General features: G+C 45.4%; 1 protein-coding gene across 1 annotated transcript in view; it reads right to left on the bottom strand.

Annotated features, from left to right (window-relative positions):
• Nucleotides 1-4,445: 4,445 nt before the first annotated feature.
• The window catches only part of St6galnac3 (ST6 N-acetylgalactosaminide alpha-2,6-sialyltransferase 3), a 462,445-nt gene continuing 447,607 nt past the window's right edge, over nt 4,446-19,283 (bottom strand). The window contains exons 4-5 of the mRNA XM_075981042.1: nt 7,545-7,652; nt 4,446-6,558 (exon numbers count right to left, since the gene is read on the bottom strand). Of these exons, the coding sequence (XP_075837157.1) occupies nt 6,372-6,558; nt 7,545-7,652 (295 nt within the window). The 3' untranslated portion in view covers nt 4,446-6,371. The remainder of the gene's footprint in view (nt 6,559-7,544; nt 7,653-19,283) is intronic.

The raw sequence follows: 19,283 nt of genomic DNA, 5'->3' as shown, positions 1-19,283 counted from the left end.
AGCAGTTAGTGTACTGGATTGACTGTTAATACACCTGGCAGAGCAAGAAAGAAGCTGTAGCTTAGCATTCCGTGGCGTGGTCATGCATTCCGTGGCGTGGTCACACATTCTGTGGTGTGGTCACACATTCCATGATGTGGTCACGCATTCCGTGGCGTGGTCACGCATTCCGTGGCGTGGTCATGCATTCCGTGGTGTGGTCACACATTCCGACTGCCAGTTGTACACTGGCTGAAGGAACACAAAAGGTATTAAGAGTCATACCTCTGCATGATGGCAAGTGTTTCCAGAGAGCTGTCCTTAGGAGGAAGATCCACCCTGAACGTGGTAGCATCATTCCATGGACTGAGGAGAAGAAAGCCAGCTGTGCCTAAGTGCCTCTTCTCTATTTCCCAGTCAGCATCATGGGCCAAGTCACTCTTGCTGCCTCTGGACCTTGGATGCCAGGATAGACTGTACTCCTCTGTGAGCCCCCAAACCCCAGAAATTCCACAGCCTAGCAAAGCCTTCTCTTGTGATGTGTGCTACTGCACCCTGGATGTCCTTCTGTGTTAGACATAGAGCATATTGAAAACCTCAGCCACTGTTTCTATTAGCTTTGTTAACCCATACCCATTCCTCCTGTCATAAAAAAAAAACCCTAAAACCTGCTAATTGTTCTTTGCCAAACCGTAAACTTCATCCTAAGATGTCTATAAAAAAGCATTATAACTCCAGGAAACAAGTCCCTTACCAGCACACCACTGTGCATCTGGTCCCCTCTGTAGATAAGTGATTACAGGTCTCAAAGGGGCATGAGCATCTGCAGCAAGGAACGTGTGACCCTCGTGGACTCATGAGCGAAGCATCAGTGTACCCCATGTAATAGAACTGCTATTTATTCAGCACCAGTGACAGTGATGCGAAACACAAGGAATGAGCACTCTGCAGCAGGCTGGGTAGCAAGGGTCTATCAATGTTCAGGTTTCGATCCCTTTGAAGTTCCTTAGAAGAAACTGCTCAATATGTCAGCAAATACAAGGATGTGGCACTTGGCTATTTATTCATGGAACGGTCTTCACCTTCACGGAGACAGGCTTCTGCTTTTCTGCCATCTCTAAAGCACGAAGAGGCCTCTTTGTAGAGAAAGAGGCACTTTCCCACCTCAAAAACAATTTTGTGCCTATTCTGAAAAGCAAAGAAAAAAAGTAAAGGTTTTAAAAACAACGGAATGAGGTTTTCTGTGCTGTTACAATGCCCAAGGACAGCTCTGTCTCAATGCCTTTGCAATTTACATGCAATTTTATTCTGGTAGTGTCTCTATGGTCAGCAAAAGCAACAACAAAACAGAACACTACTTCTGAGCCACGGGAACCATTTAAATAGAGTCTGATGCATAATTTCAAAATTCTCCCCGTGTAACAGTACCATATATAAGTGGACTCTCAAATTGTGCATATTGATTGGATCCTGTGGCACATTGGGCGTTTATATACATTCCAGGCAGATACGTGGCCTCAACCACATACCAACCCACACAGTTGAACTGGTGTGAGGATGAGGACGATTCCGCTTCGAGTCTAAGCCATGAGCAATGCTCCAGGTTAGCAAGCAGTCTCCATCACCGGGAAGCTCCTCTGATACCAAGGCTTGGTCCTCCTCAGTGACAAAACAGGAAGAAACGCATTTCTGTGTTCTCTATATGAGTCTTGGCATCTCATGACAATAGAATGCTTTGGTCTTAGCAACACGGGTGTAGTCTGCAGCACATGGGCCAGCACTGACGGTCTGCCCCTAGGTGTTCAAAACAACTGTGCAGCTCAGGGCAGGGATACCCCTGTTCCCTGGTAGAATCCGTTCTGGTGGAGCCTTTGTTTCCTTGGGTAGGTTCTTTTGCTAAAACACATATGCATTTCTGCCGGTAATGATTCTGTGTTTTAAAGAGCCCAGTGGAAAGCGTTTTGGGGAAAGAGACAGGTGATGAGATTCGGGGTATCAGGACTGCCAACAGACTGCTTTACAGTCAAGGTTGAGCTGCCTTTACTTCCGTAAATCTGGTTCCTTGACTGCAGGCTAATGGGGTGGGACTGGCAGCTTTTCCAGGCGCCTCCTTTCATCTCGGCCACCAGTGTGCTCAGAAAGCTCATCACTGGCTCCTGTAGTCATGGGATCTCTTCACAAGGAGAATCAAAGGAGGAACTCTCACCAGTTAGGAATGCAGTTAAGACCCCGCTTCTCTTGGATTGTAATTCACACACCCTAGGGTACATCAACTGCCCCAGAAGATGGGGTTGAGTCTCCCATTTGATGTGGCATATTCAGTGCATGTGAGAAAAGAATGTCAACCGTCCATTAACACTGTCTTGTTTCTCAAAATCAAACTGACCTCACAGTTAACATCCAATTAACCCTACCAGGTGAAGTAGTGTTGTCTTTTTCTCAAGAAGGCCATGAGTGAGTCTTTCCCGGGGTTGCATGCCCCACTGGAGGTCAGCAGGCTCCCAGTTCACACTCTTGCTCTCCAATCAGCTGGTCCACACCAAAACCTCAGGGGACAGTCTCCCTGCACAATGACTCCTTCCTCACCAGTCACAGCGCAATGACTGCAGACAAGAAATCATGCAAACCCAGCGCTGCCTTCTGCCTGGGTGGACAGGAGGACCACGGTTCATGTTAGCCCGAATGGAGTCTACTGCAGGGTTCTTCAGTGTGACTTGGGCGAGCTTTGGATGGGAGAGTCTGCTGATACAAATTGCTGTATTTATGGGTCTACTTGGTGACAGCTGTACACCTGATTGTGTTTGTTCTAGATGGGTTGTTCCTCTGGCCAGCCATCGGGAATGGCATTATATATTCCTAGCAATCAGTACATTTACTTTGGATGTGAGGGTTTTTTTTTTAATCTTACCAGGATTCAAAATGTAACCCAAAGAATTTCAACTCAAGTCAGAAATAGGGTCTTCTGTGAGTCACACATAGGCAAAGAATATAGAATCTCATGTATGCTTTCACATATAATTATAAGTATTTATGTATGCATATACATGTTCACATATTACATGTACAGATGGACTCCATGATCATATATACAAACATACCCTCAAATTCCCCATTGCTTTCTCTTGGATAGTTTTGTCACGAATACAAAATCATTTTTTATCATAAAAATGTACATCAAGATGACTTATAGATAGGCTAACTTCAAGGGGATGTTAAAACCCTTTAACTTTCCCCTTGGTTCTTCAAGATATCCAAAGAATTAGAGATAATATGTCTTAGGACTGAATGCTCCAAAGTCTCACTGTCCAATTGTGGGACTCTGTTAATTACCATCCAGAGGCTTCTCTGGTGATGGCTGAATGAGATAATGATCTACAGATACAGTAATATGCCACTAGAACTCATGCTACTGTTTGTTTATGCATATGCATGTATGTGTGCATGTATCTCATGGATGTGGGTACCCACATAGGCCAGAGGAGGTAACTGGATCACCTGAAACTGGAGTTGGAGGTAGTTGTGACTGCCTAAGTGCGTGCAGGGAACTGCTGGGAACCAAACTGGCTCATAAAGAGCAGCCAGTGCTTCGATGTGTCAGCTCAGCTCTCCAGGCCTGGCCTGTAGTTTTGAATGGCAGACGTGTGCTGATTGCAGAAGTCTATGGTCATTTTCTGTCGTCCATTTGCCTAGCACCTTAGATGATGCCAAAACATCTTTCTTTTCACTATTATAAACTGATACATAGGATAGCTGTGCACCAGTGCTGAGTGAGCTCATTTAGCTTCCCCTTGCGTGGATGGGGATAGTCTCTCAGTGGACAGGAACCTGTGGGGATGACTGGAACTGTGTGTGACACAGTCTCCCTGAATGACCCTTTGCCTCTCTTAGCAAGTCCAAGAAGCAAAACTTCTTCTTCACATGGGAGAAATGAGAGTTTGCATTTCTACCAGAACGAAGGCTGGAAGAAAGGAACAGGAAATGGAAGCAGAGAAAATTATTACTACAGAGAAAAGCAAATCCTGAGTCAGTCAAAGCCCTGACTGATTGCAAAGGAACTCAACTGCGTCACCATAAAATGTTTTTTGTTTCCTCAAGAGACAAGAAGAGAGAAAGAGGGAGGAGGAGAAGTGGGGGAGGAGAAGAGAGAATGAGAATAGAAGGGGAGGGGGGATCATGTCCCACTTTACCATCCCATAGCTGGCTGTCATTAGATAGAGCCTGCCTTTTCCACACACAATGTGAGGGAGGATGTGGCCAAAGTCCCCTTGAGAAAAAGCTACAGGAAGGAGGAGAGCGAGTTCTCGAGTTTCTCATCAGTGAGCACCCAAAATAGAGTTGGCCTCCACTAATAGACGGCGACATGAATCAGCTACGCCATCCCTGGAAGCATTCTGATTAACCGAGGGTTTGTTTTATGTGAAGGTAGAACTTTTGTATCGTGACAGAGAGAAAATCAACAGCTTCCATTAGAATTTTACCAGGGGTATTATTTATTTTCCTGTAAGTGGGCATTTCAATCCACTCTAAAAAACTAACATTCACAGAATTGCAAAAACTCACATAAGCCAACAACAAAAGAAGAACCAGTCTCTCTCCAGCAGTGAAGGTGGGGCCGGGGAACACTTACAGGTGTGGGTGTGGGGTATCAAATGGGCAGAGGAGGACAGGAGCTTAGTGACTGAGTACAACCCTTATTCCTAGGAAAGATCTGCCACAATGCAGCAGATGAGGTGGATTCTTATTTCCAGCTTCGAATACATGAAGTTCAGCCAGGCTTTTGGCTTGTGAATCATTGTGCCAAGATATTCATGGATGCTTAGAAGAGTCTGAGATACCTCTGATACTTAAGGAGCACCAAGTGTACGGAGAGTGAAGCTGTGTCAGGCCTGGGACGGGAAACCACTTTCTGCTTCTGATGTTCCTGAGCCCCCATTTACTCACCACCTGAACAAAGCCACTGACAAAAAGAAATCAAAACTATCTAAGCTTATAGGGCTACTGATCTAGGACACAACCATCCTTGTGGTCCTTTCTCTTAACCTTGGTACGCTATGCTATATTTGGTAGAGAACTCAATCATTTACAGAAATGCTATTCTATATAGATATTCTACAGTAGAGCAACCGGGGACACACGGACCCAGCTGACACAATGTGGATCAGCTGCTGGAGATGGCAGAATATGCAGGCCACAGCCCGGCGAGGTGGTCACGGGTGTCACATGGCAGAACATATGTGACAGGGCTGCAATTGACAAAGAACTCTGGGAATTAGGCTCATCACCGTTTTACTGTCATAGCAGAACACCTGATACATGGTGGGGGGGGGGGGGACGATCAGCCTCATAAAGGCAAGAGCTCCGGTTGGATTTAATGATATAAAAGAACCTTTCATGTCTAACATTTGGCACTTGGCATTGATAATGTATATGAAGAGACACGCCTTGGGATTATAAAATAGAAATTTGAATTTAAAAATATATATTATGAATATGGTAGGATACAAATTAATGCAAAAATATGGTCTGCTCTCCCTGTCTCACGATGTCACGAAGCGCATCGTTTTTGCAGAATTGGGTGTGGAAGCAGAGCGAGGAAACCCTTTGGTTATGTTTCAGAAATGTTTTCACAGTATGTGTTTCTACAGTGCTGCAGCTGTACAGCTAGCACGTTAATATTTAGTACTTGAGCAAAAATAACTAAACATTAATGTAGGTAATCGGTCTAATATGTTTAGTCACGCTGCTTTGAGTAGGAAGAGCACAGCCGACAAAGTGAAAGTTTGTCAATACCTGCTACTTGATACCTTTTGAGTCAAGTGTCTGAGATAGTCCAGTAATCCCGAGGGGCAGGAATTACGCAACACCTTCATTGCTACATTTAATCAGGTAGGTGGCCTGAGGCTTTAGCTGCGAGACATACAGAAGGAAGATGGCATCAAAGAGAGATGTCTACCCTCTCTCAGGCTAACTGTGGCAAGATATCTATACCCTGATAGAATTACTTGGGACAGTGTTTGGCAGTCAGCCATTTTTCAAAGATGGTGGAGCTGCCCACACACTGAGTGACCTTGCCTGAGAAGGTCACATCCGTCTCTTCCAATGCCTCTGTCAGGAATTCTGAGCAGGTAGCTTGAAAGACGATCTTCCTGTTTTCTGTACTCACAGCTGCCACGTCATTGGCCTTCGATAGGTAAGTCATAAAGTGCAGTACGTAGGGCTGAACCACCAGAGAGAACAGAATGAACAGGAGCCCCTCCCACAGAACTCCGAGTCCGGATTGCTGGCAGAGTCACCGTCCCCATCAGAGAGTGGTCAGGACCCTGACGGTCATGAACAACCTTGCCCGCGCTGTCATCTTTAGAGCTGCAGTGCCGCGATCAGGGGAGACAACATCAGGACACGGTCCAGTTTGGGTGTGTGAAGATTATTCTGTGCTTCTCGGCCCACTTGGCAAACACTCTCTTCTCGGTGATGAAGCGGTGTCCCCCGTGGGGGGCGTGTTCGTGGAGAAGATACTCGTTACACTCGTCTTTCCCTTGCTCATAGTAATGGTAGGGGACTTTCCTATACCCTTCTGTCCTGGAAAAGAAGACAGGAGAGGGAAGGGCGCCAAGGGTGAGGCAGGCATTTACAAGAATCCATGACGTGCTCAGTAAATGCATCTACTTATAAACCCTCCTCCACGGACCCAGTTAAAAGCTATTGCAGACGAAAGCTTTTAGGAAGAAGGACCAGTTCTTAGTGCCCTAATAGATCAAATATAATCTACACATCACACTAATTGCATTCAGACACATGGCCTGCACTCCGAGTAAGGGAAGAGATGAGATGAAACAAACCTTACAAAGCCCAATGCTCTGGAACCTCCCAGTGAAGTTTGGGGTTCCTCTGTGGTTTTTAGACATAGCTGATAGAGTGCAGATGTCTAATCATGAACACTGACCCAGGGTTACGTGTTAACAGTATGATTAAATGCTCTCTGCCTTTTATTGTGCGAATGGTCGGTAGAGGAACCGTATTCTACCACCACAAGGACGCATGTGTTTGGCAATCTGATTAGACGCGATCCTGCCAGCAACCACATACTCACTTAAACTAAGAGTCTGGCAGATTAGTCACACATTAGTGAAATGAAATCCTCAGGAACTCTTGTTGAGCTGAAAGTTCCTCTGAGGCATTAGGGCATTTTCTCCTCTGAGCAAACAGAGCCGTTGGCTGACAGCTGTCCGTCAAGCCTTCAGAGGGACGAGCCGTGGAAACCTTGATCTCACAAATTAAATCACCACTGAACTCGTTCCAGATTTTCAAGCCCCGAGTCCCAGAAATGCAACTGATTTAGGGGAAAGTGTCCCTTCTGATGTGCGACATTAGACTGCCGTAGGTATTGTTTTCTTTCTATCACTCCTAAAAGTCAGAACATGATGCGCTGACAAGAACATGGCATGTTGGCAAAGAGTAATCGTCATCTGATCTATTTCTCAGATTTATGGCATTAGAATGAATTGTGATATTTTGACAAGATATCAGAATTGGAGTTGCACGGAAATAATTTCCCATGCTCTTACTTGCAATAGGTGTCATTTATCATCCCGTAGACGTGGATACTGTAACAGGCGTCCATGGCCAGGATAAAGGTAAACCAGCCCGTGCTGAGATAGGAGCCGGACTGGACCCTGGAGGAACAGAAACAGGAGAAGTGAAATGCAGGGCAATGAGGAAGCGCAGTAAGAAACAAGCCACGCCTTATCAAAAAGGTAGCACCCGGTACGGGGGAGCACTGAGAAACTTGACAATCTGTCAAGGATACACACTTATTTTGAGTTATCTCTGAATAATTTATGGGCACCCTTAACTCTTTCTACCTTAAGCCTCAAAGCTGTGCTGGGTGGAAGAGAAGCCATATGGCAAATATCCAAGTCGAATAATCCTGTTGCCTTCAGGTAAAAAATAATTTGTCTTTCCATAAGACAACAAATTAGGGGTGTATATCAGAGGATGGGTTTGCTGTAGGTTGCTTGAAGCGCTGATGAGCACTGAATGACAATGGTGTCTTGTTTACCTGGGCGCAGCACTTTCTCATCTCCTTAGCTCCTATTACGTATTTTAAGGTTGTGTTTGTGTGGGTGTGAGTACGGATGGGGATGTGGGTGTATGAGCATGTGATTGCATGCATATGTGGATGTGTGCTGATCTCCAATCTCGGCTTCTACATGTAAAGTAGGCACAGTGTGGGTCAACCTGGACTATGAAAGCATCCAAATGTTTTCTTTCCTAAGCAAACTCGCAGGCATCAGGAGACAAGCTTCTTCCTAAGACCTAGCTCTGGCCTCTTGGACCCAGTTTATGGGACACCTTTAATGTGCCAATTACTCTTATAGATGCTGTACATACAGAAGTCATGCCCAGTGTTTCCATCTTTACACTGACTGGAAGATTAGATTTACATCCCAGTTACTCTATAAAGTTTCTCGGGGAATGCTTCTGTGATAAGGGTAACGTGACTCAGGGGCTGGGAAAAGAAGTGTGAGGGTGGTGAGAGAGGACAAGGCTGTGCGAACCATAGAAGGGAAAATATTTTAGGAAGATCAAACAGCACAGGTATACCCCAAACATGGAAGTGAGCCAAGCCTGGTTTGATTAAATCATCCACAGCCCTCCCCGAACAGAGACAGGGCTCACTACAGGGGTCTGCCAAAGGCAAATGGTTCAGGATGGATCTCTGTTCCTGTCCTCAGCCAAGCTCAGCTAATTCATTCCAAAAGCTCCATTGTCTCCCTCCTGACATCTCTTCCTGCAGAGGCAAGTGGATTGCCCCAAGTTATCTGGCGGCTGTGTGGCAGTGCATCCCTCTGGATGCAGGACTGGCGGGATGTCACCCAGTTCATCCGCCAACTAACACACACCCTAGGTGTAATACACTCTAGGTGCAGCCTCCAGCCAGAGGCCAGTGTCTGTCAATGCCCAGAACCCAGGACTGTGGATCTAAATCCTTAGCATGATGCCACTCATGGGTCTGAATTAGAACCCCTCCTCCTTCCCGACTCCTGTCAACCCAGAACTATGCAACATTTCAGGAATTGCATAAAATCCCAGCATCTGCATCTCCTGGTGCATATTGTCTACATGGAGTATAGAGTTGGCCCTCTGTGTCTGTGGGATACTGGAACCTGGATCCCCCACCTATCCAAATGCTCAGGTGCTCAGACTCTGGTCTCCTCTAGGTTAATTATAACTAATATAGTCCCCCATGTTGTTGAAATAGGAGTGGCGGGTCGCTTCCAGCCACCCGGCTAGCTTTACCCGAAATAATTACACGGAAACTATATTCTTTTAAACACTGCTTGGCCCATTAGCTCTAGCCTCTTACTGGCTAGCACTTACATATTGATCTAACCCATTTCTAATATTCTGTGTAACACCACAAGCTGGCTTACCAGGAAAGATCTTAACCTGCATCTGTCTGGAGTGGGAGAATCATGGCGACTGCCTGTTCTGTCTACTCCGCCTAATTTTCTGTCCTATCAGGGCCAAGCAGTTTTCTTTATCAGTTAACCAATGAAAGCAACAGATAAAAGGCCCACCTCCATCACTATGTTATTGGAATACTGTATTATGTAAAAACGAGAAGAAATTAGTCTGATAATGATTTGTACTGATATAATTCCCTCTACACAGTGGACAGAGTATTAGGATCTACAGTTGACAGAACCCAGAAATCCAGAACCTGTGGAAACCGAAAGCCATGTGTTCCAGAGACTGAACCACAGTGAGTTGTCTATTGTTCTGTGGGATAAATTAGCAGTGATATACAAGTATGGGCTGTGTGCTCCATGAGTGGGAAGGGGTTGGACAGAGGACAGACAAACTATAGAACAAAGTTCTTATTACACAGTTTAGCCAGAAGGTGTTCTGTATTCTAGGGTCTCAGGAGCATCAAGGAAGCATTCCGTTTATTTAAGATTAGGATCAGAAGACGAGTGTTATAACTTAAATGTTTTCAGAATATTTTATATGGCCATTCTATAGGTGTACTGAATTTGCACGACCATTGTTCTTACTGGATTATATGTTCACTTTTCGTCTTGATTCTTTCAAAATTTTTAAACCTATTTTATATCCTTTCTATACTTCTTCAGGAGAAGCTCAACCAGACACAGAGATTACTAAAATCACAGCACTTGTTACAATGGGCTTCATTTGTTTGAATGCTTATATTTGTTAGACCCAAGCACAGCAATTGTTCTTATTTTGTGGAGGGGAAAGATCTTACTGTCTGTGTTGATCTGTTATGACCTGATAAGTGGAGGGACTCACATTAACACAATTGGTCACCATCCAATACAACACACCCAAAGCCTGGGTGTTAAAATCAGAACACAGTGGGGTGTAGGCTGACATAAAAACATACCTGGTCCCACAATGCACTGTGACTGTTGACTGAAACAGGGCACTAGAGACAGTTCACACGGTCTCTTGAGTCAGGGTCCTTGTTTCTAAGTGAGGGGACTGAACTCGCTCATATCTCATATCGCCAATCTTAAAATCCAGTGATTCTGGGTTGCCAGAGAGTATGTTATCATCCTCCAGCCTCAACCAGTGAGCTCTGCACCATGTTGCAAGTGTGTTGATGGCGTAATCAGCGAGCACATGAATCACATGACCAGCTGGGCTCACTGGCACTATGGGCATGAGAGCAATGTCTGTGGTATACGTGGACAGAAGGAAGAAAACAAAAAAACTTTTTATTTCATGGTGAGACTGGAGACCATGACCAAGGCTTTTTTAGAAGAGATGCTCTTTGTCTCTTTCTTGCATCTTCTATGAGCAGGTTTTGTGAAGACAGACTACCGTGGGACCAGGGCAGTGTGGAAAAGCATTAATTTCTATGAGAATAAATATAAAGAATGACAGACTGCTTCAATTAATATGAGAACCTTCCACTGTATCTCAGGATAAATGAGGAACCCAAATGATGGCCTAGTTCAGGATAAATGGGGGTCCTCTGTGCTGTATCTGGAACTTGGCAATGCATGGAAGCTGTCCTGCCCTCTTCTGGCCCAACCCAGTAATTTCTGAAATCTTGACAGTAAGCATTCAAACATGAGCCTTGGAGGAGACGCAGGACACAGGCGTCCTGGTATGGCTATTATCTGTACTTCAGGAAAAGGGGGTCAGGAGTTTTTAACTTTGGCAATTGGCCAAAGATCTTTCCACTTTACAAAATAATAAAGACTTAGAAAATCCCACATTTATGACATTCCGTTCCTTCTAGGCCTGGCCTGATTTGTTTCCAGATAGACAACCCACACTAATTAGCCCCGAAGCTTCCCCCAACATTATGTGTTGTGTTTGATTTACATGGGGGAGAGTCCCACCGCCCCTGTGCCCTGTCCTAAAAACTGGGCTTAATTAGACAGTTACATTATTTTCCCTTAACATCTCTGGTAGTTTGAGACTTGAAATGTCATGCCGTTTCCTACCTATAGTACATGCCAGGGTTTTCACAGTGCCTTCTCAAATACTCTGAGTTAATATTCCTCTAGGATGTTCAACCAGGGGACACCTCGAAAACAAGAGCCTGGGAGAATCTGAGGCCTTGGAACAGTGGCTCTCAACCTTCAGTACAGCTCCTCATATCATAACCCACAAATTATTCCATTGTTACTTTATAATTAATGTAAATATCTGATATGCAGGATATCTGCTATGGGGGTTGCCACCCACAGGTTGAGCATAACTGCCTTGGAGGAACTCACTGGTCTTTGTGGGAGCTAGCTCTGGTCATTCATATAGGGGTGCCGCTTCCAGGCCCCTGTGCTGATGCTTGCTGTAGGAGTGTAAATTGCACCTGTGTAGACTTTTTAAGGTTCAATAATGACAACTACAAGAAAGACTGTACTGGCCTACGAGGACTTGTTCACACAACTCAGTGTGCAGAGATCTGGGATTGGCATCAATTGCCTTACAAATTCTTACGTCTCTTCTGGGACACATATGATGTTGTAACCTGTCACTCACGCACACAGCACTATGGACCAGCTGGCCTTCAGCCATAGCTGTGGATGCAGCTCCCATATTTGGGGATCGATAAAAACAATTATCACCATCTACAAATAAACCATCATGTTTCCCACAGGGATGATAAGGGAACTGGAGCCCCTGGTTCAGTGCAATTGCAAAGCTGGAATTAATGCTGTGGAATAATGAGCCGTGCAGGAGGAAAGAAAGGCAGGGCTCTTCCCAGGAAGCTATCAATCACTTGTTTCCACCGGCCAGATTCTGTATCCCCCTGCCCCTTAGTAATCAAGATACTTAAACCTGGAAACCACTGAATGGACTCGCTCATCACTTAGAAAAATGGTACTGTCAACACATAGATCTAGCGCATGCTTTTAGGCATATCACTTGAAGTATTTCTCCTAGAGTTTATCACTGATAAATATATAAGCCTCTTTACCTGTCCATGTTCCCCCGTTACTTGTTATCTAGAGGTCACGGCATAAAGACACCAACTTGTTGTCTGTCAAGCTATTATTTACTTATTTTCACTAATTTCAATATTTTTGACCACGGCATCTTTCCTTGTCTGCTGCTTTGGTTTCTCTTTTCACTTTTGGAAACACACTGTGATGCTCTTTTCTCTGCTCTTTTCTTCTAGATACGACCAAGGGGGAGGAACTGAGAACTCCAACATGGCAACTCTTCAACAGAAAATTGAGTAATGTTGAATATATTAATTCACACCTGGCTTCCCAGTCATCCAACACCACTGCTTCAGTGACTTAGGGTTTAGATGGGAGACGTTTATGTTTTGGTGGGCCAAATACCTTTCTCTGGGCCAGCCACGGTGCTGTGGGCACTGAGGATGCCAGAGTTCTTTGTGTGGCAGTGGGCTGAGCAGCTCTGCTGCTTCACACCCCTTTGACACAGGCTTTCTGAAGAAAACAGAAGATTCCTGCACACACACACGCGCACACACATCATCTGGTTTAAGATAATCTCTAACTCTAAAACACTAGGTTCTCCTCAGTAAGCATTCCCAATCTACTTCACCCCTGTCCCTCTGCCACCTTTTCGATTCTGGTCAAGCATCCTACTTTGTCCCCTTTCTTCACGAGGCTATCTGAAGCCATTCGCGTTCAGTCTGAGCTTTGAACTAGGAATCATCAAATTCAGCTGGACTAGAGCTACAGAGAACGTCTTGGTCTGCAACGGGAATGTGTCAGAGGAAAGGGAGGGGGGAGTCAGGTGGAGAAGAGGGGTCGGAAGACTCTTGATGACCTGCTTTCTAATGAGATGGTTCCTCGGGGGTCTTTGACTCAAGCCTTGTGGCCTCGATTCTACTTCTTCCAGTTTCTTCCATGAACCAGTGGAAGCTGGGGGCACTCAGAGCTCACCTTTCAAAGGCATTAGAAACATTTATCAAACCTGAAAAAGCTCAAGGCTCTCCCTATAATGGAGGTATAGTGGTGAACATACTATTGGCTATCTGCTATATCTGGGAGTAAAGGGGGAATTTTTAAAAAGAATGAATATTTCATGTCTTGTTTTAACATTATTGAACCTCAGTTCTCTCATCAATAAACTACACTGACAATAAATAACAGGAACTTTCCAGATACCTTCCTAGGAAGAAAGATACCTGGCAGAATACAGATTATTTAATTAAAAATATTCTTTCTTCCATTCCTTTCAAAAGAACAGGGGGAATGAAATCATTACAGAGAGAGAACCTTGGCAAGACGAACAGCGTATTCCCATCAGTGGCAGCGAGGGACCCAAGCTAATATCGCGCGGCCATCCTTTTCCAAGCAGACCTCCGCCATCTGCAACTTGAATGACATTGTGCCTTGTTCTACAGGATCCATGACACGGCAAGGAATTTGCTGTTAACGCTCAACGTTTGTGCCCTCCATCCAGGGGTGGGGAGTTTTCTCTAGAAATCAGGCAGTGGAGTTGAACCTTCTGCAAATGGATATAAAACATTCAACTGGATAAAAACATCTTCTAGATGGTAACTTTGGTGGGGGCATGGTTTAGAGACAGCGTTTCTTTGTAGCTTTGGAGCCTGTCCTGGAACTCACTCTGTAGACCAGGCTGGCCTTGAACTCTGCCTGCCTCTGCTTCCCGAGGGCTGGGCGAAGACACTAAGTCACGGGAATGCAAGGGTAGAGAAGATGGCAGACAGGCTGTAAGTATATGAAGAAAGCAGTAGTAGGTTCAGAAGAGGACTAAGCTCCCAAGCCATCTGATGTTGCATAGTGTCCATGTGGAAGGCGAAGGCAGCCCAAAGCGTCCCCACCACAGAATCAGGGGCCTGCTGGGTAGCAGTGACGGCGGTAACTCTGTACAAATGAAGCACAGGGAAAGCTGTGTTCTCTTCTAAATGTACATTTAAAAGTAAAATGGTGCAGCTCCCAAGTATGATTTATGACTGCAGTGGAAACAGAAGATACCACTCACAAAAATTACTCTGTTCATTCGTCTCAGAAATTCAAAGTTTATTTTGTTCTTTTTACTGTTGTCTCAGTTGGAAATGCTGATTGCTAGGATCCCATTTACAGGAGGCCCTAAGACCTCAGCACAGCTGATGTCATGTTAGAAGGTTCTGGCCTTCAAGCCTAGTGTGTAGGCCGCAACACCTGCCAGAATGGGAACAAACACCTAATCCATCAAAGACCTTTTCTGTAGTTTCAGGATCAAGGGAAGTCCTTAAATGTACTAAACTTTTTGGTTCCTGCTAACTGTTCTTGCTAACCAAAGTGTGTCAACCTGGTTGTGTTTTTGTACATAAGAGACAAAGAACAGTGAGGCTTGGAGTTGCATGAATTGGGTGAGTTCTCCTTGCGGCTGACAGCCAGCAATGCCGACTTTCCTATTAAGTTTTAATAGTGTCCATGTGTTCTCTGGTAGAATTACCTTGTAGCATTCTAGAGACCCTAGCAAAATTCGCAGAGACTGAGATGTGGGGATACCGGGAACCTCAGATCACCTGGGACAATAATGTGGGGAGACAGACAGTTCCCAGGGGGTGTGCACCCTGAGATGTCCCAGGGCCCTGGGGACTTCTAATGACTCTGCTCCTGTTGATCCAGTGACTCCCAACACCCATACCCTAAAAGTCACCTGGATCCATCCCTTGGGAGGTAAGCTTGTTCGTGGAGTCTTCTGCATAGGACACTTAGGAAAAACTGGCTGTGGACCCAATTCCACTGTCTGTGATCTGTGTGGTGGCCACCTGTGGTTTCTTTATTATTGCTATTCTTTGTGTCTCTCTGTGTTTTTATAATTCTGTTGGCTGGAAGAAAGGGAGCAGTCCCGATACACCATTGAAGTGTATGTTAAAACACTTTGAAGTTTTATGGAGAAGAACAGATATAATCTCTGACTTTTGTCTGGGAAACTGGACCTTCTGTGGCATAAACTGACCCTCTATTAGAGTCGGGTGGCCCGGTGACAGGGTCTGAACCCCTAGGCAGTTCAGGCTCTTTAAAATGCCCTGACAAGAAGATACTTGGGCCACTCTGACTGATTTCCCTACATTGACCAATGACTACCACGGGGCAAGACCCACACCTTGGCTTAGGACTCGTGTCCTCTCTATGGGGACCTGAGTCCTCTTGGCCTTCCCAGGTGGCTCAGAGAAACCCAAACTTCTGCCTGATCTCTTTACACTGCTGGAGAAAGCTGGCTCTTTCCTTGTGTATGTACCAGAAGGTCCCTCAGCTCACCTGGGGGCTGGAACAGTTCCCTGTGCTGGGAGGGTAGGGGAAGAGGAAATTCTTATACCTCCCTCCCTCTCCCCCCTTCACCATGAAGAACAGCTCTGGCTACTGCATACCTGAAAGGAATTTCCCTGGGGGGGGTAAATGTAGCCCCCATTCTCCCCTGAAGGGAGGTACCTCAAGTGGGGCCCACAACCCAGGGGTCCTCACCCTTCCCCTTTCATGGTTTGTGTCTCCTTTTGAGCCAATGGTCTGCATAATTGGAAAACTTGGAACCCACCATGCCCTGAAAACCCTCAGGCTTCCATTAGCCTTCTCTAGGCTTTAACCAGCCAACCTGGGATCACTGCCAACAACTCCTAGCTACTCTCTTCATGACCAAGTAACGGGAGGGACACATGCTGGCATGGGAGTAGGAAAGTCACCCTCAACTGAAGCAAGGGATCTCCTGTATCATCCCAGGTACAGTGGATTTTCCCCTCTGCCCAACCTGAATGGTACCCTGACAATGACCAAGGGGTAAGGAAGCTCTGGACAGTTTTCACCAGGCCCTTTTAGGAGCACTGAAGGCACCTGCCAGAAAGCCAGTCTGTTTAAGGGAAGTGAGATAATACAAGAGCCACAAGAATCACCTGCTGGGTTCCTGGAGCCCCATCTGCAAGGCTTACTGGGTATTCACCCCATCGACCCGGACATGCTGGAGAGTCAGCAAGCAATCACTATTGCCTTTGCTGTGTAGCTGGCCCCAGATATTAGAAAAAAACAACTTCAGAAGAAGAGTTTGAGCCTATGAATAGGTTCCAATTATTGGTGATTTCTCAGGTTTATAGTAACCATGACTCTGTAGAAAAATGCAGAATAAAAAATGGACCTGAGCGGTAAAGGCAGCAGCACTCAGAGAGGCCGGTAAGCCAGATCCCAGAGGCAGGAGCCAGAAATACCAGGAAGAGGAGAGACTGGAGATGGACACTTACAAGCAAAAAGGGTACTGGAAAAATGAAGGCTCAGATCAGAAGAGGGAAGAAGGAGGACACACCATTCTTTGTTTGCATGACCTGGCAAGGCCGGAGCTCCATTTCACTGAGCCCCCAGGTGCCCAGAGTGAAGGGTCCAAATCTGCTACACTCGTGGCAGACACAAGAGCGTCCCATTCAGTCCCAACAGTGATTCTTAGAGGACTAACGTCTCCATGGATGGATGTCCAAGGGGCTACTGGACAGACTGCTCTCTTTCCCTGGATGACCTCCAGTACAGTGAATTCAGGACAGGGTATGGACCCCACCTTTCTTAGTTATGTCAGAGTGCCCCATCCCCTAATTAGGAGACTTATTTAAAAAAACTTTGGGCAATCATACTTTGGGGAGGCCACTGCCTATCTCACTTTGAATCCTTCTCAGGTTCCAACCTACATTCTCTTGTGACCTATCCCCTGTTGGAAGAACAACTCCTCTAACCAAGTCTAGCACTTGAAATTGATGCTCAAAGTTAAGGATAATTGCAGGATTTGGCACAGTGGAACTCTGGGGTTTGAGCTGAGAACAACCCACCAGGAATGGCTACCGGTTGAGAAGCAATTGTCATCAGTTACTAAATACCTGCTACCCCAGTAAGGGTCAAACAATATCCTATGAGCTGAGAAGTCAAACACTTGACTTGTATAAAGAGACATCAGACCTCTCATTCCCTCTACTGCAGGAGGGCACAAGTCAGGAAGGCAGCCATCGCCGGAAGAGGACAGAACTGCTGTGCTGACCCTGACTTTCCAGCCAACAAAAAGGCGAGAAAATGAATGCGTTCACCTAGCCAGAAGGTCTGTGGCATTTGACCCATGGGCGTGAGAGCAGCCATGTATGACTGGTGTGTTCCTTGGTGGTGGCTCACATCTTTAATCCCAGCACTGGGGAGCCAGAGGCAGGTGAATCTCTACAAATTCAAGGTCAGCCTGGTCTACAAGAGTTAGTTCCAGGACAGGCTCCAAAGCTACAGAGAAACCGTGTGGAAACAGATGAGTGTTGGGGCTCAAAAAACCAAAAGCAAACAAACTAAAAACAAAAGGAACTCACCAGTATGTTGTCTTTCCCTGAACTATAGTCATTTGGATCCACATTTTGCTGCATTTACACACCTCTGCATGGTAGCATAGTACACATGTCCCCTCTTGAAATGACCTCATCTATTCCTAATCCATTAACTTCCATTCAGGAAAACTGTATGACGTGTCTGGTACGTGCGGGATGCTGCATTGTCTCCGGAAATAGCAAGTTCCTCTCATCTAGTCAGGTTCACCCCAGGGAGACAGATAGGAGGACTGCTTTCAAGGTGAGAACAAAGAGGACATCCCCTGTGAGTGGCAAGGAACACTAATGGGGTGCCGATTTCTCCTCCAATGGGAAGGAAGAGCTGAGCTACCATTTAAGACCTAATTGTGAGCACCAGAGAGAAAGGGACAATGGGGATTTGTATGGCTCTCTCCAGGTGTAAAAATGATGGGTACATATTGGGGCTCTGTCCCCTATCTTATGTGGACCTCAAATCACCAACAGGGTACATTTCCATTTCATACTGCTGGCTATGAACTAGGTTCACAAGAAGCAATGATTTATTTTTCTTCCTTACTTTCTCTTTTGAAATATTAGTGATATCTTAATGTTTCGTATTGCTATTTTTTTCCCAAAGGGATGAAATTCATGGATCTTGAGAAAATATCCAGAAGAAAATTGGCAGAATTATGTTTCTTCTTCCTCATTAAATTCCTCATTAATTCAGAATTGAGAACAAGTGTAAACAACACATGAGTAAGAATAAAACTAATTGAAACTGTGCGATGATGGATGTGCTTTGTAGCGTTCAACTGTGTTATCAACTGTGCTACAAATCACAAGCAACTTCATCTCATCTCCACTCATCTCCAGCCAGGCTCCCTTGGTACATACCTGCAGGCTCTCAACCTGTACCGTTCATCGGAGAAATGGTTCGTACATAAACACTTAATTTGCTAAAGATTTTTTTTTGTCCTGATAGAAATGAAAACAGGTATTACTGCTACTTTAAGGATAGGTATCCTCTGAAATATCTTTCTGGGCCTGCAAACATGTTTTTTTTTTTAATCACCTTTGTCTCTTCCAAAGCAATGTGGCTTCAGAGTCGATCAGTAAGATAGGTCAGAGGGGAAAGGTGTTTGCCACACAAGCCTAAGGAACCAAGTTCGATCCCCAGAACCACCATAAAGGCACAAGGTCATCCTATGACTTCTGCACGCGCACCATGATACACAAGCCCCACCCATCCGAACAAACAATACATTATTTTAAAAATGAAGATTGACAGGGATAGTCTCAAGGTTTGGTTTAGGTGCAAAATATCTCATGCATACTCATGTGTTTGAATTTTTGGTTCCCAGACGGCTTGGAGCTGTTTGGTGTACTTGTGGAGCCTTTGGAGCAAGGTCCTTGCTGGGGGTATGGATCTCTGGGGTACTAGCCTCGACTGTCCATAGCCTGGCTTCACTTCGTCTCCCATCTCTGCTTTCTGGTACCATGAGACATTAGCAAGAAGCAGTCTCAAGCTCCTCCATGGCTA

The sequence above is a fragment of the Microtus pennsylvanicus genome, chromosome 7, assembly GCF_037038515.1.
Source record: "Microtus pennsylvanicus isolate mMicPen1 chromosome 7, mMicPen1.hap1, whole genome shotgun sequence".
In the NCBI taxonomy this organism is placed as follows: Eukaryota; Metazoa; Chordata; class Mammalia; order Rodentia; family Cricetidae; genus Microtus; species Microtus pennsylvanicus.
Note: the sequence above shows the minus strand (reverse complement) of the source record. Positions and strands in the feature narration are given on the sequence as shown.